The 25,975-nt window shown below is 34.4% G+C and overlaps 1 protein-coding gene and 1 pseudogene across 2 annotated transcripts; both read right to left on the bottom strand.

Annotated features, from left to right (window-relative positions):
• Positions 1 to 379: 379 nt before the first annotated feature.
• Positions 380 to 25,891, bottom strand: Uck (Uridine-cytidine kinase). 2 transcript variants are annotated; one of them, XM_089231273.1, is made up of 7 exons: positions 25,735 to 25,891; positions 22,573 to 22,732; positions 20,960 to 21,056; positions 19,613 to 19,758; positions 16,612 to 16,709; positions 12,679 to 12,727; positions 380 to 1,643 (listed from the first exon to the last, which is right to left on the bottom strand). In XM_089231273.1, exons 1-7 carry the CDS (start codon positions 25,831 to 25,833, stop codon positions 1,528 to 1,530), a joined length of 765 nt encoding a protein of 254 aa, XP_089087399.1. In that variant the 5' UTR covers positions 25,834 to 25,891; the 3' UTR covers positions 380 to 1,527. The 2 variants fall into 2 exon arrangements, with proteins under 2 accessions (XP_089087399.1, XP_089087400.1); XM_089231274.1 differs by lacking the exon at positions 380 to 1,643 and adding an exon at positions 3,957 to 7,371.
• Positions 24,519 to 25,555, bottom strand: LOC149087050 (mitochondrial coenzyme A transporter SLC25A42 pseudogene; annotated as a pseudogene).
• Positions 25,892 to 25,975: the final 84 nt, after the last annotated feature.

The raw sequence follows: 25,975 nt of genomic DNA, 5'->3' as shown, positions 1-25,975 counted from the left end.
CAAACGCCAGGCCACCATGGTGACTAAAATGTTATTTGTGTCATTATGAAATTGCAGGCTGAAAGCAGCACATTGGCCAACACGAGAGAGGGGACACTGCCCTGCAAAAGTAAAAAAAAAATTTTTTTTTTTTGGCAAAATGTTTTTTGGTGCCTAAAAAATTGTTCTGATACTGCGATTTTTCCAGCCCTGATGTACACCCATGTTATAAATCAGAGTTTCATTAAAACGCCCATTAGTTCGTTCTAACAAGGTTCTACTGTATTTAAAAAATTTTATTCAGATGAGAATCCTGATAGTTGCCATCTTGATTATTAATCTGTTTCTATGATGAGCAATATTACTTCATAATAAATTGATAACATGACACTTTGTTTTTGCAGCAAACGTTAAACAAAGCTGAGAATTTTTATTTCAAACATCTCCAACATGTAATCGTAACAGACGATAAATTTTTTTAATGCATTGCACAGTCGATTGTTCTAACAGCAAAATACAAAACAACATGAAATATATATAGAAATTAACAAGAGTTATAAAACTAGTTCAAACCATACTCATTTTGGCACTAATAAAGCTATAAAAAAGAAATAGAAAAAACAATATATAAAGGGCAAAAAAATGACTTTCACTAGAATTCGTGGAGGATAATGTTGCATGTGGTTGTACTCAATTGCACATAGAATATCAAGCTTTTCTATTGATATTTGAAACCACAAATTGAGAAACACAAGTTCTAATAGAAAAGATGAATAATGGCTGCGAATTTAAATTGATATTGTGATAAATGCCTCGTTTAATAAGAATGTTTCTTGTGATTTAGTGAACTTAATCATTGCATTGGTCATGAAATCACATGCCTATTTTAATTGCCTATTTTAAGCCAGTTTATTTTGACACATTTGCTTCCAGAAGCAGAATAATCTACAAAATTGTAAGTACACCTCGTCATGGAAGCTGATTAATCTGCTTGTACTATTGTTTCTTCACCAATGCATATATATGGTGATATTAGGCAGGGAATTCAGGTGGAGGATGGAAATGGCTGAAAACACCACTAACTTCTTCTCCAGAGAGTTTCCTAGTTTTAAACATGTAAGAAGAAAATATTGAATTTCCATAAAGCACACACAAACAGCATGATAATTTGATTAACAGCCTTTTGTCTTGGATAAGCTAATTTTTCTATAATTTTTCAGAAACACCAAAATGATATGAACTAGGAAATCTTGTAACAGTATATTTTCTTGCATAGTGTATAGTGATTGGAAAAATACAACCATGTATATATATATAATTTAAATGACTTTCTAAATATCTCAAATATAAATTATTCAAATCTTGCAAAACTTGATTTTTTTTTTTTTTTTTTTTGAATCTGGATCGTATCCAACTTTATCACATAAAGCTTTTACAAGACAACCTTCTCTGTTAGCTTAGTACGTAATTTCAGACACCAAGAAGTGAAACTTTTCCACGTTGAGTAACAAACAACAGTGAAATGACATTGATTTCCATAATAAACAATTAATGTGGCGGCCTTGTCAATATGTGGGCTTTCTTCTGATTTTGGTTCCCGATGCCAGTTGGATTATTAGTGAGAAGGCGGTCTTGAATAGTTTGCACGATTAGTCCAATGGCAACTGAAAAAAAAAAAAAATATTTTTTTAGACATTTACCAAAAAAGTTGATTGCCAATGAATTTCTAACTTCAAAATAAGTTATTGGAACAAAACCTGAAAATTATATCGACAGCAGTTAATACATATACTCTTATCCAATTAATATATATTTTAAAAAAGGTATCTTTTCTTGATATTTGAAAATTGAATTATTTCCCGGTGTGATAGGGTATCTCCATGGTGGCCCAGTCCCGCCTGTACAAAAAGCTTGCCTGGGCATGGGCAGCAAAATCTGGGGGGGGGGGGCAGTGTTAATAGTGGCGTGGGCAGATCTAATGTATTTGTGTATATATGAATTGACATTATGCCCCCCAGACTTCCAAGTCTATCTCTGCCTATGAGCCTGGGTTGTGTCTGGTGTAATGGGGCACTGTTAGTATACAAATTATTGTGAACTACCCTTAACATAATATTCTTTCAAGTTTTATATAAATTTGTTTGGAAAATAAAAAGTATTGCTCGCAGTGGGAAATTTGGATAGAGATCTTATTACAGTGAAAATCCTGTTTAACGATTTTATTATAGTGTTAATTTATTTGATCTTCAGTGATATAATCCTGTATAAAGGTACTTTTTTTTGATCACTTGAACATAGATTGCCAAAGAGATTTGTTATACAATATAATTATAAAATAGTCAAACTATGATAAGCCATTGATTTTTTAAATATTGAGTTTTTCATTGCTTAGGTTTATCTAGGGAAGCAATATTTTGCCTTGTATACTTGATAAATTTTTGTTTATCCAATAAAAATATGTATTGCTAGAACAGTGATTCCTAAAAGACGTGTTGCCAGATAATTTCGGGGTATTTTAAAATTACATTGATCTTAGCTGCATTTCTCCCACCTAATGTGTCGTAGCAATTTGGGGATGTTGACAGAATGTCTCAAGATAGATCAGAAATGTCACAAACATGAGAAGTTTGTGGATCCGTCCTGCAGGAATTGGAATAGGGAAACATTACTGAGTTTTTTAAAACTAAACTTAGCGTATAGGCTGTTTCTGTCATTGAAATAATTTTTTTTTCAACTGGCCTTTCTTTGTTGTAAATATTAAAATAGAAATCATTTTAATGGTTTTTCCCCTTTTAACAGTTACGAGTTTTTTTCTTTGTGACCCTTATACAATTCCATTCATTTGGCTGACTGATAATTCAAGGTCGCATGCACCAAAATTAAAAACACCCAAAATCTTATGAAATTATACAGTAGTGTTTCCTAAAGTGGACAATAGCGATGAAATGGTCCAGGAGGGTGATGAAAGTTATGGGTTTAATATTGATACTATGTATTAGCAGGGCTGCAGAATTCATCCTTTAACTGCTTGTACCAAAACGCTGGCTCGCCCCTGTGTATTAGCTGTCTTAAGGATGAGAACACAAGTTTTTGAAAAAAATGATGGAACAATGTTTGGGAGACATGGTCTAGAGAAGTTTCCCAAAGTGGGCAATATCTTCCCGGGATGGGGAGTGGTAGCAGCTCTGGATATAACACAGGATCCTGCATTGATTGGAATGGAACGTGAGAACACAAAACTTTGTGAAGATGGGGATTAAAAAGGTTAAGAACCTCTGGTTTAGTCTTGTATGAATTTTTTAAATTGCATTGAAATGTATTTTTTCCCATGTATGATGCATATGTCTGTAGACCTATTTCAAATTATCAAAGAGGCGCTCTTCAAGCAGATTTTATTCCAGACTAGTTAAAATACCCAGTGCTGTGCCAAGGTTTTTCTCCATATACTGGGAGCATTGAAGTTGCAAGGCATTGTAAAGGAACAAATGTGTGAAATGCATTATAATCAAAGTAAACATTTGAAAAATCAGCAAATGGACCATGTCTCTTTGCTCTGACAAATTCAGCCTATTCAAGTTGAGTCCTGCTTGGCATGTGCGTAAAATTTTACAGAGATCAGTCTAAAATTGATTTGTACAAAGAATATTCAGAGAAAATTGTATATAGATTACAGGACTAATTTGAGAGCTATCAGGTAATTGAAGAAAAAAAAAAAAACATGCAAGTCTTAAGAGTTTTGTTTCACATGGGCTCACGATACTTTAATGTCCTATTCCTCAATATACATGTATAAATGATACGATTATATCTTGTATTTTTAGGCAGGCCAAGCAAGCTTTTTATGTAATTTTTCAACTTTCCAATAAGATGCAACAAGTGTCTTGTATAAAACAAATTTTACCCAACATAAATAGAATATTAATTATTAAAGATGCTGTTATGATTTGTGAATTATAAGAATGGAAAGAAAAATAGACTGAACAAGATCATTACAGAATTTATTTATCAATGAATGTTATACAAATTCATTTGGAGGTATATATAAAAGCATAGAAAAACAATATAAAACATTAAAGTTCAGGTATTCAACAATATTGTTCGGAGTACAACCAGTACCGCCAAATTATAAACTTTTTATCAAAGTGATTGACAAAACAAATATTTCAGTGCTGAAATATAAAGTAAAAGTCAGTCAAAAATTCAGTCCCCAAATATTTTATGATTAACCCTAGTAATTATTTTCATAGGGGCTCGGTTAATCTACTGTGCATAGAATCATCTTAGTTTTCAAACAATTCAAAATTCAGGGCGATCACTTAATTCCCCATTTTGCTGGCGAACTGTTGATCCTAGAGGTATGCTTCCAATTAGAAAAATTATCCAAATAACATGTTCTCGGGTAAATCATGTTGCAAGGGGTTGTATAGTTATTAAAATAAACATTTCCTTTTTTTATACGGACACTGTCTCTCTTGAGGCCAACAAAGTTCCACATTTCCAAAGATGATCAAATTAAAAGAAAATAGAGGTAAGAACAACATAAGTGACGAAAAGTGTTCTGTTATTATTTGCTGTTCTTTCCCAACTTTTGAATTCTAATATCTCTGCCAATACTGCCCTTGAAAACATGGATTTTTGTTGTTGTTGGTCTCCATTGGCAGGTAAATGGAAAAATCATTTTACCACCATTTAACATCGTTTTCCCTCCCAAATTTCCTCAGTCTTTTGCATTCAAATATCTCGGTGAACATTGCATTTAGAAATGAGGTTTTTTTTTTTTTTGACGTCCTCAAGGGAGACAGGGCAACCACTTTCTTAATTGAGTTTTTGAGCGCACACAGAAATGTATAAAAAAATTTCCTTATTTTTTCCAACCCTTAAATAAATTTTTAGATTTTAAGTAACCGTACATCATTTGAAAACTTTTTATAATTGAAAGTATGTTTCGAAAGTCAACAGTTACAGGCTCTACAAACCCCTTGCAACATGAATCACGAATCTGACTTCTACATGTTAATTGGATAGTTTTTTTAACTGGAAGTATGCCTTTAGGACCAACGGTTCGCCAGTAAAATTATGGGAGTTGAGTAATCACCCTGCATCTTTCTTAACATAGTGGTCGCTTAAATGAGGAAGTTAAGAAAACCCTTCTTTATCTTCACAGTTTGGAAAACCTGATTAAATTTTCGAACATTTCATGCTAGAATACCATGGAACCTATTTAACGATCACACATTTAATATCAGAATTCTATTCAAGAGATTTTTTCTTTCCTCCCATTGAATCAAATACATTAAGTGAATCTATAGACATTGCTATTTACTAGGTGTGAAAACACAAAGAATATCTTCTCAGTAATGCAGCCTGTGTTCGACAGTTTCCAGCAATGTTTGCCAATACTCTAAAATTTGAATTTTTATGAGAGATTACTCTTCAAAATCATTTCTTGGTTTCCAGTAAATGTCACAGTGGTGAGAAAACTGGGACAATTTCCACACACAAAATTTAGACAACACCCAAGTCTTAAAATAGCTCTTTGATTGACCATTTCAAAAAAAAAAGTGATGGCCCTGCAGAGTCAAGGTAACTATGGTGGGCTATATACTGAATGGTTGGTGCAAAAAAAAAAATAATTTATATATATATGCTTTGCTTCACTGTAAACCCCCATAGCGAAATGCAAAAAAATATAAGCTTCACTGCGTGTGTCATTAGAGGTTTCTGGGCTACAGATTTGTGGTTCCAGGAAAAATTAAACCTGTCTGTTCGCAGCTCGATCCATGGACAATCAGTTGCATGCAGAATTTTCAAGAGGTAGGGTAGTGGTCCTCAAACTTTTGTCACCTGCGGCTCTCTTGCTCAATTCATGGTTCGTGCATAGCTTAGTAGAGTTCACTCATAAGAGAACCACTTCAAAAGCATAGACATACAAATGAATGTTCCCAACTCGCCATGATACACACTGAGATAAGGGATTCTTTTTCCCCTTCTCAAAGGAGGTTTTCTTTTCCAAATTTTTTTTTTATCAACCACCACTGAAATCTGAACATAGAGAGAGGGGGGGGGGGGGATAACCCCAAAATTACCTTGAATATGCCAGTGCGAGTACCATACAATCTTATTTAAACTTTTAGTCGAGCTTAACTGGACCTCTTCTCAGTCTTCACTGAACAACCAAAGGGATAACTTTGTTGCCACTAAAGCAGGGCTGGACAAATCCTAGATGCCAAGTCGCCATGTCAACTAGAAAATCTATTTGGTGCATAAAATTTGTGCTAAATTGAAGTAAATTTCTAAAATCATAGTCTAAAGGTGCATATACACTAATGTGCCGATCTTGCAACATATGACTCCCCTGCAGCAGTTCTAATCCGTTCGTGGGTGCACAAACTTCCTTTGTGTTCGTTGAAAAAACTGATTCCAGGTGAGTCCAGTTTAAATAGCTCAAGAATCGTTCACAACACCGTATAAATTACTGAACAGCCAATTGCAAATGCTTCCATTGCATGATCCGCAAGTCTTAAGGGGTGACACAAAATTTTCTGATTTCATTACACCGTCTTTTAACAAAGGGGAAAAAGTAAAAGATAACATTATTTAGACTGATTTTCTTGAGCAATACACCATGCTTGACTTTTAAGAAATTGGGTTGACGCCTGAATATTTTTGATTTTTTTTTTAACCCCTGCACTAAAGAATTCTGCTACCCATACGTGTAAACAAAATGTTTTTTTATGGTGACTCATTTGATTTCGTGAAGACCACAACTCCATAGCTCAGAAACTTCTAAGTGAATTGGTTTCATCAATTCCATTTTTTTTTTTTTTTTGGTTTGTTCCCAATCTTAAATTTCTTATTACAAGAAAGGAATCATAATAATTCATTCAACATAATACCAACTTGAAATTCTCAAAGGGCAGAGAATACCTAAGAGTTTGCCTTAAGTTTTGATTCCATACATCTTGGTGGCAGAATACACTTCCCAGGAGGGATTGCAAATATTTAATTTCATGCACGAAGCTGATATGGCGTATGCCAGATTCGAATCACCATTCTAAGCGCAGGTAAAAAAAAAAAGAACAAATTTTAAATACGGAATTTTTTTTTCTATGGTGGAATGGCATAACCTTGCATGCACTACGCAAAAATTCACTTCCACGTCACGACTATTTTTTTGAAACATTTCCCCCCTAAACATATTGTTTTACTTATTTATTACTATTCAACTACCCTTGTTAAGAACAACATGCAAATTCAAGGAATGTTAAAATAGAGATAAGGTTAAATGCTACAGGAGTGGTTTTTCCTTTGTAACAGGATCGGAATCATTTTCCTTGTGTGAACCCAGCAGTGGAAATTCTTGGATGTGCTTGACGATCAGATCAATGGCAACTGGAAAAATGCAAAAAGGAGGAAAAACAGGAATAATGGAATTAGATTTTAAAAAAATTCCGAAATTATGAGATAGGAACTGGCAGGCAAATTGGAAGAAAAAAAAATTCAAGCGAGAGCTGGAAAAAAAAAAAAAAAAAAGACTAGCTGTATCATTATCTGAGGAAAAAAATTCTTTTGTTTTAAGTTTGTAGATGATTTATGATATGTTTAAGATTTCACACCTGCGAATACAAACTCTGCACAAAACTGTCTTACATCATGATAGTGATACCAAAAAGAAAAATCCAGCTCTTGTTTTGTTGAACTCAATGTTTAAATGTGGTCTTAAAATATGAAGGATACCATGACGTTTTCAAATCATGTACAAAACCAAATTTTCTTTTCTTACAGACCCCTCCAATCACGAAATTCATTCTGCTCAGTGAAGCATTTCATTTTTTAATGTACACAGTATCCATAATTAAAGAACTTTCTTTCAAAGCTGCCTACAGTCGAAACCAGTCATCATAAAATTGTGAAATTTCAGGGATGACTAAATAAAGGGATGGGAATTTCAGCCAAAAAAGAAATTAGTTCCAAATATCACAATCTAAAGGCGTATTACTTTGAAAACATGTAGTATACATGCAAATTTTTTAGACATCACACAACAGCAGCTATAAAACCTCGAAATATTCACAGAGATCTTGCTTTCAATAGACTTGTGACCTTAAGTTTACGCGATCACACTTTGCTAGTAAAATTGTTTTACCACTACACTGATTCCATCTTGTGATTTCAGATACTAGCTGAAAATGATGGCCATCATGTGGAACATATTTTGCTCTAATAAAAATTGTACAAGAAAAAGTGTGACTAAATATGTAATTTATTAATAGAACACCCTCCGATGGCAATATTTGGAACTATTTCTTTTCCACTGAAAGAAATTCCCATTCATTTATTAAGGTCGAAATTACACTATAAAAGTTTGACTAAAGTCCTTTTATAAAACTTGAAAAATGCAACCAATAAATGTATCTGTTACATTCAAGCGAATGTAACCAACAGGATTATTGATTGTTTTTCAAGTTTTGTAGATCTTTTATCTAACTTTTATAGTGTAATCCCAGCCTAAGTCATCCACAAAATTTTCGAATTTTCTGATGACTAGTTTTGGCTGTGGACAGCTTTGAAATATATGGTTCTTTATGAACCACACATTTTGGTGTCTGTGTATGGTTGTACCTTGCACAACTATACCGATGTTCAAACTTTTTTGCATAACCCCCCCCCCCCCCCCCATGGGCGGAGATTGGGGGGGGGCACAAACATCAGAAGTGGAGTTAACTGGTCTAATGTATATGTGTATATATGAATTGGCATCATCGTGCCCCCAGACTTTAAGGTCTATCTCCACCTATGTCCCGCCCCCACAAATCCATCAGAGAGGCTCTTACTACTTGTCAAATTGATTGAGTGAATTCATAGTATACAAAAGTTTCATAAACAGTTATAGCTCCAGATTCTCCACATTAGTCCTAGTCCATAAAGTCTTGTCAGGAATTCCTCTAGATTCTAAAGAAAACACACCTTTTTTCCTTTAAACACTTTATTTCTTCACATTTCTCTGTGGCACCCTTTAACCATTTTATATCATGGCTTCCCTTTCACTTAATTGTATCATAATCTGCAGATTGCTTAGCAAAGTCGTTCTTAACCTGGTGGCCCCAAGTCCTGGGATCAGTGACGTCAAAGCAGTGGGTACAATCTACAGTATTCTGTACCGCTACTCTCAGCACCCTCAGACATCATTCAGAAATCATATAAAGCTCAAGCTGAACTTCAGATGCCACTGCGTGGGACATTATGGGGGGAGGGGGCATAGGTGAAAGTTCAATGGAAGAGGAGCCATGATAGGCGGCCCAGAGAGGTGAGTAAAAAAAATCCAGATGTGAAGAAATAAGACTTTCAGGTGAAATATGGTAAAAAACGTGACTACTTTTAAGCCCTATTCACATGTGCAATATTGCGATAGCATTGGGAGTTCTGGCACCCGCTTGATGACTTTTTTCCCCCTTGCAAGAAAATAAATGGAGATCGAGAATTGGTGAAAATTCTTTAAGTGGGGTTTTAAAGCCGCTTTTTCCATTTCCCATGTAAATGGGGCCATAGAATCCAGAACCGACTGTGGAACCAGGACGCTCTTCACGCATAATATCATTCAGGCTTGGATGGGACCCTGATTCCAGAGGGGTCTACAAGGTGAAATCTGGTACTATGATTTTCAAGACTAAATAATATGTACCCTTTTACTCTCAGCTAAACTCAGGGAACAACAGCTTTCCCGAAAGCCTATGATGTTGAAACGGCCCTGAATAGAACCCAGACAAGAGTTGGAGCTCAATGAATTACCTTAACAGACACCTTGTTTATAAAACTTTTGTTCACCCATTTTTGTAAAATTAAACTCAAACTTGAATTTTGATACATTTTTTGAAGTAGAAGTCCTTTACAACAATAAAGAAAAGTTAACTGTAGAAGCAAATTGTTGGTCTTTTTTTTTTATTACAATAAAAAGATTCCCCCCTCCCTATCCACAGGATTCCTGTATATATCTGTAACAAAATTTTATGAAGACTGCCCCACAATGTTTACACAGCAGATATTTCCACAGCCATTGACCTTAGAAAAATACTTTCAACTACAAAACGTTTTCAAATGACAGGGTAGTTACTCAAATGTCTTAATTTTCCATTTCTTTTTAAAAAAGAAATGTTAAATTTTATATAAAGAAAAATTAAATTTTATATAAAGAAAAATTAAATTTTATATAAAGAAAAATTAAATTTTTATGTCCCCTCCGAGTAAAATGAATGTAAATGCCGCTCTGAGAAGTCATTTACAAAATTTGACCTTGGAGTCTTCAGCATTTGTCACTGATGATTGAGGTGTGATTCACGAATTTCAAAACATAAATTAAACTCAGTTTTAAAAATTCTGTAATTGTCAAAAAAATTTTAAATTGGTATTTATTGTGAATAAAAAAAATAAATATATGGTTCAGTTCATACTATTTGTGTAGAGTCCCTATGGCAACTTTAGTCAATGAAAACTTTCCAAACAGTGATAAGGTGTGAAAACAGTGATTTGATGTATTAAAATATCTTGAAAAGTATTGCATTTAAAAATTTGAAATTTTTTATGACTGACTTTTCAGAGCGGAAATCATTACTTCAGTAATTGGGATTTTTAGAACATGGAGACAATAAAAGAGAATTTATTTTTTTTTATATGGCCCCTCAAACAAATTTTTAGGATTTTAAGTAACCACATCATTTGATAAATTTTTGTAATTGAAAATATGTTTTGAAGTCAATCATTGCAGAGATATCTGTTGTGCAAACAATTTGGGACAGACTATATTTCAACACAACTACCTGATGTTAAAAAAAAATCAAAACATATCAGAAATATATAATCAGAATTGGATCCCAGGAAGCCATTCATCATGCAAAGATATTCCAAATTTCTTTTTTCCTAAGTTTTTTCGGAAGTTCCTTGTATTCTACATTCCTTACTGTAATCCAATAAAACCCATGTTTTAATACAATATATATATACATACGAAAAACAGGCTTATGAAGAGATTGATACTTAGGAAATGAAAAAATTCATCCATACCGCTCACTGGGACTCGAACCCCAGTCTTTCTGGGATTCAATTAGAGATACTGGGGTTTGAGCTTGTGAGGGGCAGAAATGAATTTTTCTTTCATAAACATCAATATATCTCTTCACGAGTCAATTTTCTGTATATATTGTATTAATAAGTGGAGAGGACGTCTTTCTCTATATATACCATCTTTTAATCTTTGCCACAGAAAATGTGTGTAAGGAACATGGTATTTTGATGCTGCTGATTTCTCATCTAAGGCTTTGACAAATTATTTAATGTGACAAATTTTAAGGATGATTTGTGGTTTATGGAGATCAGTCATGTGAAATTAGCATAATGCTAGTATTTTTAAAAAATTGTAGCACTGCATGACACAATGCCAAATAAGGAGAGGCTGTGATTATACCGTTGGATATACGGGGTGATTATAAAAAAAACTATCCCGACATATGGGCCCCTATCATACCATTCACAGAAACTGAATGAAATTTTGGCATAAGGTATTTTGAGGTATGCACTCAAGAATGATATGGAAAACAACAGTGTCACTCTAACAGTTACGGTTACAGTGAGAAAATTTCGAAAATATCAAATGGCAACACCAAGTTTTTTGTATTGGAATGCGATCTCCATACTGAAAAACACTAAGTAGCGTTGGAATGGCACCTGTAGCACGAAAATCCCCGGAGCTAGGCAAGGAAAATGTAAAAAGGACTTTGCCGTGCACCAGAGCATTAATGTTCGTTTCATTCGTCACACCGTTTCTTCGGCTGAGGTCCCAGCCTGATTAGTCCTCCACAAGGTCATGTGGAAAATTCGTGAAACACAATAAAATGCTTTATTTTATGCTGCTTCTCTGTCCTTATTGGTTGTCCTCACTTTTAGCCTATCTACCGGCGGTGATTTTCATGCTACAGTTGCCGTTCGAATGCTATTTAGGGTTTTTCACAATGGAGATCACATTCCAATACAAAAAACTTGGTGTTGCCATTTGATATTTTCGAAATTTTCTCACTGTAACCGTAACTGTTAGAGTGACACTGTTGTTTTCCATATCATTCTTGAGCGCATACATCAAAATACCTTATGCCAAAATTTCATTCAGTTTCTGTGAATGGTATGATAGGGGCCCATATGTCGGGATAGTTTTTTTTATAATCACCCTGTATGCCCACACTTTTTGGTTTCAAATCAGCTATATTTTTTGTTTTATGTAACATTGGCTTCAATAATGGCAAGCAATTCAGCCTTTTTGGTAATTGATTGACGATTGGCTGTAGGTCTTGCTTTCGTTTCAATGAAATACGGTCACCTTCCAGTATCCATGATTTGTGAGACCCGTAACTGGCAACCCTGGGATAAAACTGTCATTTATCACAAAATTTTTCATGATACTTCTTTACATCTAGCATGACTGAGCTTCTTAGGTATTTGACCTCCAAAAAAAAAAAAAAAAAAAAAAAAAAAAAAAAATTGCTCTCAAGTTCAAAAGCAGTTTAAACATAATTGTTATTTTCTGCTCTTTTTAGTTGCAAGACATTGGGAAATGAGGCTAGTTACAAAGGAATAGTGTTATTAAAATAATGTGTTTATCAAATAAAAAGACAACTGTAAAACAATTTAGAAATAAAATATAGTACATTTTACCTTCATTATCTGCTCCACGAGGTATAATAACATCAGCATACTTCTTTGTCTGTATTGAAATTTAAAGGATTAGTATGATATAGAAATGCATATTCAGTATAAGAAGAGTATTTGTATGTTACAGTCCATATTAAAAATGACGGTCTAGCCTCTGTGAAGTAGCCAGACTTCAGCCATAAAATGTAGGCTATGAACATGCTGATAAAACAAACTTTCTGGATGTTAATGGAAGTTTTCGAAGAAAAGTTTGTTGTCTCCACTAGGTATGAAACCTTGCCGTAGGCTTCAGAAGTGTTTCAGATCTGTGGGTGCGCAGATTGAGCTTTACACGGAAAATTGTCATTTACGATTTAATTTAGAAGGTGCCGAAATCTGTTCTACAAAATCCTGTGGGTAAGTACCCACAGAACCTCTGGCTCCAACACCACTGAACCTTGCATTCTGGATCCTTTTGCAAGCTAGGCAAGCTCACTAACCAGTATAAAACAAAGATAAATCTGTTTCTTTTCTTATGACAAACTTTTCTTTGCACAGTTTGCCTCAACATTAATATCCAGAAAGTTTTCTTTGAAGTGCTGGGAATAATATATCTGTCTCTATACTAAAGTAGTGTTTCCAAATCTATGGTTCTTGTACTAAAGGGGCAATGCAAGCATATGTAAAAAATTCAATTTATACATACTTATATTAAGATGAAATTAAATGCAATTCAATTGTATCCCGCAAATATTAATTAATGATACGCACATAAGTTCAAACGAAAGATTGGAACTATATGGCATAAGTTAATGACCCATTTATTTCAAACTTTTTCCTTAGGGGTGAGAAATGATGGATCAGTAGCATATTTCCCATTAATTGTTAGGCAGATATACTAGCCATAATATACATTAGGGCTGGATAAATCCCTGGCTAAGGCCGTCTGAGGAACACTATGGGCCAAGGGTGAATTGATTTTTCTGAGGCATTCTAGCTGACTAAAAATGTGTTCGGTTAACAATTTACATGCTCAGTCTCAAAAATCTTAACCAGATCTCATTATCATGAGGCCCCTAAGCTACTGAGATTCCCGGACCCATATGTTAAGACAGCACTTGGAGACTAGAAAATCTGTAATCTGTACTGAGCTTAATATTTTGTGTACATGATTCCTAAATCTGAGTCTAGGGATGGCTCCAAATTTTTCTGATTTCATGATAAACTGTCTTCCAACATGGGAAGGGGCCCATCAAGTCACAGAAAAAAAAGTCAGAAAAACATTATTAAAGACTTTTTCCTGCGAAAAAACCATGTTTGATTCCTATGAAATTTGAATGGAGTCCAAATGTTTTTTGACAAGCACAGATATATATAAATACACAACATAAAAATACATAAGCATCCATATTAATTTACAACTTCTTTCACTGTAACAGCAATAATTATAGCAACGACAAAAGAATAATTTCAATTGTAATGGGGTTACGAAATCTGAATACAGTGGATCTTGGTTATAACATTTTTTATAAACCATCATGAAAAAGGTGCAAGTGCAAAAATGCTCTAAACAAGAATTCTTAATGAGAATTAGAGTTGGCACAAGAAAAATAAATCATACTAAGCGGTGAAACGTTATAAGTGGGAATGTTATAAACAGGATTGACTGTACCTACGTGATTTTTGTAACTTTGTCAATAACAATCAATTTTCAGGTGTAAGAGATAAACATATTCAGACACTCGATGTGTTACAAACACAGAATCATTATCTTCCTGCAACTGCATTTATCAGAATAATTGTTGGTGCACTCATGTTTTTGTATAACACAGTTTTTTGAGTGGTAATATCTCGATGCTTGGCAATATTTCAATGCGATTCCCTTTTCATTTAAAAAACTACACAAATTTTGTTGATATACTTTTTTCCAAATCCTGTCAACAAAATTTGAGTAGTTTTTTTAAATGGAAAGGGAATCACATTGATATATTGCCAAGTAATATAGTAGATTGCGATTAATGATAGTGCCAAAGCAGAAGTTATCATTTTTTCAGGTTATTTGGGGGGGGGGGGAAATGTATGTGAGCCATGTGGTTTATTAATTTTTTTGCTTTGTCTGAGGGTCCAAAAACTCATTTTGTATCAGAAGGTTACAATGAATACTCAAAACATGATTTGGATAGAATTGTACTAGAATAGAATCTGGAATCATTGCACAGTAACTATCATTCAAAATTATGGTGTACATTTTGTGTATGGGTGAAACAAGTTTCCATAACAAAGTAGTTGGATGCATAGGCCTATTCTAGGTTTGGTGATTCTGATGCTACCCGATTGTCTTCTACATTTTTAAGACATGCAAAGGTATAAACATTGTTTACAAAGCTCTGTAAAGAGCTTGAAAAGAAAGTGCTTCGTTTGACAAAAAACGATCTCGCTGGCATTGAACAGTAAAATGTGAAAAAAATCCTTGAGTTTGCATTGGACCTTGTAATTTACAAATTTTGTACTGTGCTTTTGAAAGTTGTCTGGAAGGAGCATCATAATGTGCGTCTTCATAATGTGCTATGCATCAAGGAAAACAGGTGACAGACTGGACTTAGAAATTTTTTTTAGAGGGAGCCCTGTACTTATGTGCTGTTTAAGTAAATTTCAATTACGGAAGAAACAAAAAGTTTCTCAGAAGGAAATCCTGAAAATATCGATGTTATCACTTTGAATATAATATCTTGGTATTCTATCTCTATCCGTTAGCTCAATGAATCTACTGGACCAATCTGATTAGCTTGTTTAGGATTTATTTATACTGTCTAGTATTTGTTTTTGGAATGAAAGGAATCTTAAAAATCTTAAACTTAAATGCAGTCAAACTTTGTTTTAGGAGCATAATTTGTTCCATGATTGTACTTGTAACCCAAAACACTCGTATAATGAATCAAATTTTCTCATAGGAAATGATAGAAACTCAAATTATTCATTCCACAACCATTCTCATGCCAGTCACGATTATTTACAAAGATATAGCATAGATATCCCACTTGCATTCACATCCAATAAGAGAGAGTATCTATGGGCTAGTGCTCTTATTGGCACTCACGTAGTCAGTGACGTCTTAGGGAATGGGAAAAAAATCTAACAAGGGGGAGGAATACACATATGCATAATATATATTTTTCACAATTCAGTCTTTCATTAAGATCATAAAAAGGAGCCCAAAAAAATTCCTGAGCATGCCCCCCTCCAACTTGTTAAGATGGTTTTGCCCACATAAAAGGAAAACAATCCGTCTGCTTTTTAGTAAATTTTTTTGAAATTTTTGCTCAAATTGGGAAGCACTTGTAAACTGCAGTTCCAAGGTATGCGTACAGTTTTGGTAATAGAAGTCAGAGGATTTCCCCTTCCTAGATTTTCTTTAATTATTCTCAGAATTTGGGGGGGGGGGGGGGAGAGAACAACCAGCTGCACAAAATCAGAAAAATATATTCTTGAAAAAAAGTATGAATTCACAGAGGGTTTGGTGATTTCCACTGTGGCAGTTATAATGCAGATCAGTGAAATTTTAAAAACACTGCTTAAAGGGTAAAAATGAGACAAAAAGGACTTTGGTCAAATGCAATCCAAAGTCATTGAAAACCACGGGATATTAAGAAAATTGAATCGGTGAGAACAGTACTAGCCCAAAATTCTGAATTAAAGATAATCAAGTTAAGTTTTAAAATTGTGTAGCCTACAACCTATTGACTTTGAAAATGAGCTAACTTTACTAATGAAGAGGGACTGTTATAGTACTGTTCTTAAGCTCCATGTTTAAATCTACATTTATTGAACTAATTCATAAAAAAAAGTGGAATTAGGACTTGCACTGTTGTTGTTCTCACCAATTTGATTATAAAACGGAAATTTATACCAAAAAAAAAAATGTTTGTAAATTTCTTGATGAGGTAAAAAAAAACTTACAGGCAAGCAAAATTCTTCAAAAGCAGGCTTCACAAATGTTGTATATTGAGTGAGAATCTGATCGAGTTCCCGACCTCTTTCTTTGGTATCTCTAAGCACTAAAAATGAATTTAGGCAAAAAGTTATTATCAATATAAAAAAATTCCACACACATTTTATGCACTTAATGAGCAGACCACAACCTATACGAGCCTAATTTTCATGAAATAAAGGGCCACCAAAAAGTTTATAAGTAATAAAGCTCATCACAGTTTATAACAAATTTGTGATGTGATTTTGTCTATGATAGTGATTGAATAACTGAGCCACTGTTTATCAATGAGTCTTTTAGAAACAATATCATATCATCAAACAATTATCTATATGATATTAGTAAAAAATATCAATGTTGTCAAACACATGACATCTGTATCTCAGGTATGAAATATTCCAGGGCAGCATTTCTCACCCTTTCTGTACTCAAGGACCAGTGATATGTCTGAAAGAATTCGACAGACCACTTATTTCCAGAAAGAGTGACAGTGTGTCTAGTACTTTATGGGACATTCTCATATATTTTTGGTTTTTTTGACCTTCTCTATACAATTGCCCAATTTTTTCCAACAAAGCTCATTTGAAATCAATAAGCTATCTGGATATTATGCTAAGGTGAACTTGGAAAAAGTGTCAATCACTCCACTGGGAATCGAACCCAGGACCTCTTGCATACAGGACAAGTGCACTGTCCATTGTACCACAGAGAGAGAGATTAACTATTTTTTTACAAGTTCACCTTGGCATAATATCCAGATATGGAAGAGTAGATCAACTTTGCCCAAAAATATTAAGAAGTCACCAACTAATAATACAAATACACAAAAAATACCAAACTTCTAATGCATTTTGATGCACAGTGGGAGTCATCTTCAGAGGGAAAAATATTTAACCACTAATCACGCTGACTGAGGATCCCACTTGGGTTGAATACCAAATCTTAACTCTCGGTTGCTCAGCAGAAAAACATACATTTATTCACATCAAATGTCGTGGTCAGAATGAAATTCAGAGCTCATGTGTTATACTAATGGAACATCCTGATTGGACACTAGCAGAATGGAGCTACCAATTGGTCTATTAATAATCTTCCTCAGACCACTAATTCTCGGTCAGTGTGATTAGTGGTTAAACATTTTTTCCTCTGAAGATGACACCCACTGTGTGTCAAAATGCATTAGAAGTTTGTTTTTGTATTTTTCGTGTATTTGCCTTATTCGTTGATGACTTCTTAATATCCAGATAGCTAACTGATTTCAGGTATCTCAGCTGAGCAAAAATCATCATCAATCTACTGTCACCACCTGGAGGCTGTTAGCTGAAGTTAAGAGAAGGCTGCAATGTATCTACTTAGCAAGTCATGCCACTGTGCATGTTTTAAGGAAAAAGGATCGTCTCTTTGTAGTATAATGGTCAGTGCACTTGCCTGACATGCAAGAGGTCATGGGTTCGATTCTCAGAGAAGAGAACAACACTTTATTCAAAGTTCAAATCTAGGCATAATATCCCAGGTAAAAAAAAAATCCTATTGAATTCATTTATCTTAGCAGAGCAAAAATCATCAATCTCTAAAGCTGTTTTCAATTAATAATATTCACGTAAATCGTGAATAGAGATAATTTTCATAACTTATAAATCATATGATAGTTATGTACTATAGTTATATATATAATATCGTACATAAAAATCATACTATTACTGTTTATTGTTTATGATAATAGAACAATAATGAAGGTTGCTTGAAAAAAAGAAATTTAATATTACAAATTATTCGACCTTCTGGAAGGACAAGTAGTCCCTTGAGGGTCACAGAGTGGGTGTATATGTATGCCTATTTTTGTTCATGTCCTTTTATGTATTTTTGTCTTGTCATCTTTCTTTTGTATTTTGTAACGTGTTCTGCTTTGTCCAATTAAAAACAAATTATATATATATATATATATATATATATTTGTAGTGTTAAAGGATTTTTTCCTGAACCTCATTTCAAAATTCACCGCAATTTCCAATAGCCCTTCATCCCCCCCCCCAGTAAATTTTCACAAATTTTAGCAAAAAAATTTGTGATTTTACTGAGTTATGGCACAGTTTTTGATGGTAATTTTCGCCATGATTAAGATCCCAATTTTCAGTATTTTTCTGCGATAGAATATGGCCACCTTGACACGGAAGTTTTTCAGTGAATACAATTTTTTTTATGCCGATTTGATTCATTGCCGTGTGCTTTAGTAATTTTAGCAATAATTTGCAAATTTTTCAAGAATTGCATTTTTTTCGCTGCAATTAGTATTCAGGATCAAAATTTCTCTGAATTTTCTCGATCAGATATGGTTACACCTAAAAAAAAAAATATGAAGGTTAATTTTTTTGATAGGAACTCAATGTATTGCTAATGCCAATTATAACTGAATATTATTTCATTCAATTGGAATAAGCTTATCAAGTCTGCTTGCAGACCACCTGTGAAATCATTGTGGACAATAGGTTAAGAAACACCGTTCTGGGAAAAAAATGCTGTTCTACGCTGTTGTACAGGGTACAATTACTTCCTATCATTCATCAATTTGTTTACAATTACTCAGAGAAATTTTAATGAAATGCATGTGTGATTCAGTAATGATGCCCTTTACAATGTTTTTTCAAAAGATAACTTTTCATGTTGACTGACATATAATTACTATGGAGCCGTTCAAGTATTACATAAGCAAATTTTTATCCATTTTTGACCCCCCCCCCCCTTGTCAGTAAAATTTCGTCATCAGCTCTGCTCCTCTGAATCCTAACTCATATTTTCATAAGGGTGGTTGCTGACGTAAGCATTATCCAAACCCCCCCTCCCCCGCCATAAAAAGTCAGCAAATCGGAACCCCCTCGCCCATCGATGATGATGTAATACTTCAACGGCCCCTATCTCATAAATTTTTTTTAACAATCTTGTGCTTTCATCTTTTGAAAAGTAAGATTTTACCTCTTCGAGCCAAACGTGTGTCTGGATCAGTATCAACAAAAAGCTTCATATGAAACAGCTCTCGTATCTCTGGAAAGTAAAATGCCAGAATTCCTTCAAACAGCACCACATCGGCTGGATAAACATAGATAAATTCATTTTCTTCCCTGCAATAAAAATGTTAAAATGGCATTAATTTTACATACTTCATAAGGGGGAAAAAATGGAAGTACTACTGGCTTTTACGAAACAAAAATATTACAGTAATTCTGTGTATAACCCGAAGGCTACTTAAAAGAATGTTTAAGTCACCATGGAGACCAAAACAAAATCGAAATAGTGTAAAAAAATTTTAATGCATCAATTAAATTTTAATAAATGTGTAAAGGCAACACAAAATTGAAAGAAAAATAATAAAATTTTCAGAATTCACGTCAGTGTGTCTATTAACAGGAAAAAGGGCCACCAAGACGTCATAATTTGTGGGAAAAAATTGATCTGGGACATTTTTGCTCAAAGCGGGAAGAATGCTTGGCTATTAAGAAATCTAGCTGGTGCCTAAATTTCCTTTCAATTAGTCAGGTCCGGTCTTAGTTATTTCAATAGGGATTCACCCATCTCCAACCCTTACCTCCCATCGGAGGAAAATTAGGAAAAATAAGTGGTACGAACATGCAAGTGCTGGGTATATACCAATTTATTTTTAATATTTTGGTGGGGCACCTGTGGGCTATACAGTGTGCAAAGAATTCTGACACATACAGCACCATGCAATTCACTAAAAAAAAATTTGATATAGTGAGCAGTAAGTGGCTGAGTCGGTAAGTGAGCAAGTTGAATGGTTGAGCAAGTGAGTGATCAAGTGAGTCAGGGAGTTGATGAATGAAAAAGAAATGAGTCAGTCATTCATATGGTCACTCATTCAATTGATTACTCACATGGTCATTCATACTGTCACTCATTCAATTGATTACTCACATGGTCATTCATACTGTCACTCATTCAATTGATTACTCACATGGTCATTCATACTGTCACTCATTCAATTAATTACTCACATGGTCATTCATTCTTTCACTCATAAAGTTACTCACTTGATCACTTATTCACTACATTTTTTTGATAGTTCATTCACTCACTCAATAACTCACTCAGTGGTGGCAAACTATTGTCAATGAATTTTCCTGGCAATGATTTTTCACTGAATTTTCTGTAAATTCGGCTATAAGCAGGAAATTATGATAGTTTGATTAAAAAAAGGAAAGAAACAAAACAATTATATTACTGACAAAAAAAACCCCCCATAAGCAATCAAATTTGTAACGTCTTTAAATCAATCCTTGTGGTGCATATATGCATATTTTGTACCTTGCATTTGTCTTGAAATTATAAACAGGAACTTGGATCACTTTACCACCAAGAATTTGCTTGAGGACACTTAACATCAACTCATTATCGAATGCATCTGAATTAAAAAAAAAAAAATTATGAACATTAAAGAAATGTCAGATACAAAATTAAAAAAAACAAGAAGCTATTTAGTGAAAGATCTAAAAATATAAAACAAATAACAAGCTATAAAGAATTAAGAAAAACAACATAATCCCACTCTTATCTCTTTATCTGCGCAGTATGGTAACATAATAAAATGTCACTTCATACACAGTGTTCCCGAATGACAACTGTGCCCAACCCACAGAATCAAAAAATTACATTCTTTTTTATGTTACATTTGCTAGGCCATTTTATTGAAAACATATTTATTTCATAGTATATTCACCACTCCCTTACGAATTAAAGACACTAAGAATTTCTCAATACAAATTAATCCCAGAGTATTATCATGCTTTATTTTAGTAGGTCCCTTTACACTAGGGGTAGACAACCTTTTCCCAAATTGTGTCACAATTGGACGACTTTTATGTGAAAGGAACCAATTGGCATTTTTAACATTTTTGAGATATACCAACATCTGAACTATTGAAAGAGGTGGAATGTTTTTATTTAAATAGAACCAAGTAACACATAGGCTGTGATGCCATCTGTGTGTACTTGAACCAACTACCAAACTGAAGAGATAACCGAATTGAAGCTAACTTTAAATAGTTTTTTTTCAGTTTTGATTTAATGGCGCTTGGTTCTTTTTACATAAAAGCTGTTCAATTACGATTATTTTTGATGCATATGCCACTCAGTGCCCGGAGCACCAGACCCGCCTGCTCCCCTAGTTGTGGCCCTGCCCATGGGGGCAGAGATTAATTTTCTTCTTTGTAATCATCATCTCCAAAATATAACCAGTCTTTCAAGGAATCTTGAATTAAGAAGTGGAGAGGACATTTCTTCATACAAAATTCACAGTACCCTTCTTTCTTACTAACCATTCTAGTCTATCGCAAAAGAGGCAATTAACCCTACAATTTTCCTTTTTTTTGCAAAACCTGAAGCAGTAGGAATGTATGTGTTGAGTGTTCTTTAAAGTAATTTATTTATTTAACATTGTTTCTAATGAGAGGCCTATACAAGTGAATGCGTTTGATTGCGACATATTTTTTACATTGTACAGAATTTCAGTGTTCTTGGGGAATCGCTACTGTGGTGGTCTAGTGGTCATTTGTTCTAGTCAACTACAATATGAAGAAAAAGAAAAAATACGCTTTAATTTTCAGGAATAGTCAAGTCTGTTAGAGAAATAGAAAGGCTTAGATAAAATGCAAGTATCGAAACTTAGATGACCACGAAGAATCTTATATAGCACACATGGCTTAATTTTTGTAAATGATGTAAGGTTTTTAATTATTGCTGCAACATTTTTCTTCAAAGGGCTCACATTTCTGTCACAGAAAATCAACTTGATCTGATCACCACTGTGGCAACCGCTGTGATCGAACTAGATTCTCACAAGATCACACAGTGGCTTAATTTACACATACACAGTATCTCAAAATGGTTTTTTAATAAAAGAAAAATTTTGGAAAATATACCTGGGTGATCAAAATTGTATTTTCCCTTTGAAGCTTTAACTTTATCCTCGTTTTTGAGCTCCTTGTAAAAACTGTCTTGGCTTATGCAGATGACTTGTCTCTGTCTGTGATCAATAGAATACTGGCCAACCTTTAGCATTATTTTCTGACATACCGTTGACTGAAACAGAACCAAAACTTAGAGCAAAATCACTAAAAAATATAGGAAAAAAACCATATGTCTGGGTGAAACCATGGGCCGATTCCCTCCCCCCCCCCCCAGCATCAATGCTGAAGTCGACTGACAAGTCCAGGAAAATAAGCATCCAAAATATATTATGAACACCTTTTCTCTAGCTTCAGTTGGCAGCTGGAAAATCTCTTAACTAACTACCACATTAGAAATTTTATTAGCCATTGCTGCACTGATGGATGCCTTCATCTTATCCTCATATATAGCTTCTTTTAAAGAAAGACTAATATAAATTGTTAAATGCTTAGTGATTTTCAAGCACGAGAGATAGTAAATAACATCAATCCCAATATTGTTTTTTTGTTTTTGTGTGTGCACTTGTTTCTAATACAGAGTTGACATAAAATAACATGCCAATAAACCAGTCCCTAGTGGCAGCAAAAATGACAAATGCATATGAAATTAGAGGTATATGCATTTCAAAGTATGCACTCCAGAATGAGAATAAAAAGAAAATCCTAGCTCTCACAGTTATAGTCACAGCAACGAAAATTCAGATAGCAACACATCATTTTTTATATTGCTCAGTGAGTGATAAGATGAAAAACTATGAATGGCATTGAAACAGTATCTGTAGCACCACAAACTGCAGTGCAAGACACAAAGAAATCTTACTAAGGGGGGGGGGGGGTTTGTATGTTAATCTCTTGTGGGGTTGGGGGGACGGACTTCCTGTGGCAGTACTGTGATCTGCATTGATTGTTTCCCCATGTTTTTTTATCTGCATTTAAGACTAGTGTTTATCATGCTACAGATACCATTCCAATGACACTCATGGTTTTTCACTGTGCAGATCCCTCAGTAACACAAAATTATATCACTCTTTGTATAAATCAGAGAGAAACGACTGAAACATATAATCAGTAGAAAGATATATTTTCATTCAAATATAAGAAGGGTGTCATAAAATAACTTTGCTGATATACGAGTCCCTAGAGACCATAAAAATCAAAAAATGTAAATGAAATTTAAGATACAGCCAGCCCCCGTATTCGCGAAGGTTACGTTGCCGCTAATAAGGAAAATCCGCGAATAACCAAAACCATAATTTTTTCTTGTTTATTGAACAGCATGAGAAGAGTAGGGTAACACAGAGGTTGCCCTACAAAATTTTGAAAAATTTGAATGACATCTCACTTTTATGCATAGCATATTGATCAGTGCAGTAAAGAATCATAGATGGCATTGGAACAATACCTGGACTGGCATGATGTGCAGAAAAAGAAACATATGGTAACAACCAATTCAGATCTCATTACTACTATAAGAAGTCCTCCCCGAAAGGATAACCCATCACCTTGGTGAGATCTTTCTTTGTTGGCATCTAACACCATTCATGGTTTTCTCCTGTACAGATCAATCAGCCACGCATCAAAGGGGAGTGTTGCCATTTGGGAAATTTTTGTTGCTATGACCATTCCCGCGAAAGCTGGGGGGTGGGGGTTGTTTCTGTACTCATTCCTGGCTGCACACTTTGAAACACTTATACCTAGCTCAAATTTCTTCCGCATTTGTTCATTTTTGCAGCTGCTGGGATCTCAAATTTTGACAAAGTTAATTAAGGATCTTCTTATCAATGTGACTTTGTACAACCAGTTAATTCAGGTTTTACTGCATAATTCCACTATAAAATAATATTTTAACAAATGGCAGACAAAACACGCAAAACTAATAATTTTCTTTAATGAAGCCACATTTGGACAAAAAGAACCCATGAAAAATTATTTTTCGGAGCGAACAAGAAAATTTTTAACTATATCGAAGGTTGCAAAACTTATAGCATGTGATATCGGTCCTTTTATCCAGTTGATACTCAGCCCTTTGTAGAGACCTCTAAGAATTCCTTCACTAACAAGTTTTGCAACAGTATTTCGTATACTGTGATAACAGTTACTGATAATCATATCTGTCTGCATTCGTCTACGCACAACATCAAAAGGATACGAAATGAACTGAGACAGAGCACCCGAACATGCTCCGAAAAACATATTCTCACTTACAAGAGTTGGTCTATCAACATGTTCACTATGGTACATTTTAAAAAACTCATATGATGAAAACGCAGTTCCAGAATACAAAATCGAGCCAATCAAAGTAGGTATATAACCCCTATAGAGCATCAATGGTTTTTCTTCTTTCGAAATCTTCAGAAAAACTTGATACAAGTTACTATAAGTCCGCCTCGAAGAAACTGCCATTCTAGCCCTTGCTACATCCAGAGGATATGTAACCGTACTCGAAATAACACCAGCTAATGATCCAGCTACAACCGATACCACGACATTTCTTTTCATTTCTCTGTTTGCTTTGACTTCTAGGATATCTTTCCACTTCTCATTGGCAGCAAATCGGACAGCAGCAGTGGGCATGATACGCACCATCGTGGCGGTGTTTCCTCTCCACAGGCTTCGTAGACCACAGGAACTGCAGCTCTGCTTCAAGAAGTTCATAGCGTTTCTGACCGAATATGGTTTGTCAGTAATCTGGAAGATAATTCTTGTTCTATCGAGTGGCGCGATTGTTGTCTTAGCTAATGCACCGGCTACAGCTCCGGCGAATAACGACTCCAACACATAGCCATCATTCCCATCTATCATGGAATCCTTTCTTGGCATTAGTAGATCCAACATCAAATTTTGAGCTGCTTTTCAACTTTTACTCAGCAACTGAATTGCTGAGTTGAAAGGAACTATTCATACAAGATGAATCTCTTTTACACACTAATAATCACTATGTCGAGGAATTTTACATGACTCTAAATATTTAATAGTTCCAATTCAAGACACACAAATTCGCATTTGCTACAACTAGATTACTTATTCATGTAGGAAAAATAAACAAGTAACAATCCCATGGCTTACACCCAACTATAAAACAAATTTATAATTGCAAAATTATGCAAATTAAATGCCAAATAAATAATGTGATACCTTTCCCGAGGCTGTTCCTCCAGCAACTCCAATGAGAAAAGGAGTTTTTGAGTCGAAACCATTGTATATTTTGTGAGAATTACCATTGCACAGTGCCATACCTGTAATGGCATTTAAACCATATGGATATAGAGGAATCAAGTTCAGTTATTTTACATCAAACCAAGATGATGAGGACCTACTGCGACCTATGCCTCATTTAGGAAGTTACTCATTTAAATTAGACAGCGTAATTTTTACA

The sequence above is a fragment of the Pholcus phalangioides genome, unplaced genomic scaffold (assembly GCF_987345545.1).
Source record: "Pholcus phalangioides strain wild (caught in Gottingen) unplaced genomic scaffold, Ppha-v1.0 ptg000004l_1, whole genome shotgun sequence".
Taxonomy (NCBI): Eukaryota; Metazoa; Arthropoda; class Arachnida; order Araneae; family Pholcidae; genus Pholcus; species Pholcus phalangioides.
The sequence above is the reverse complement of the archived record's forward strand: the minus strand, read 5'-3'. Positions and strand labels throughout refer to the sequence as shown.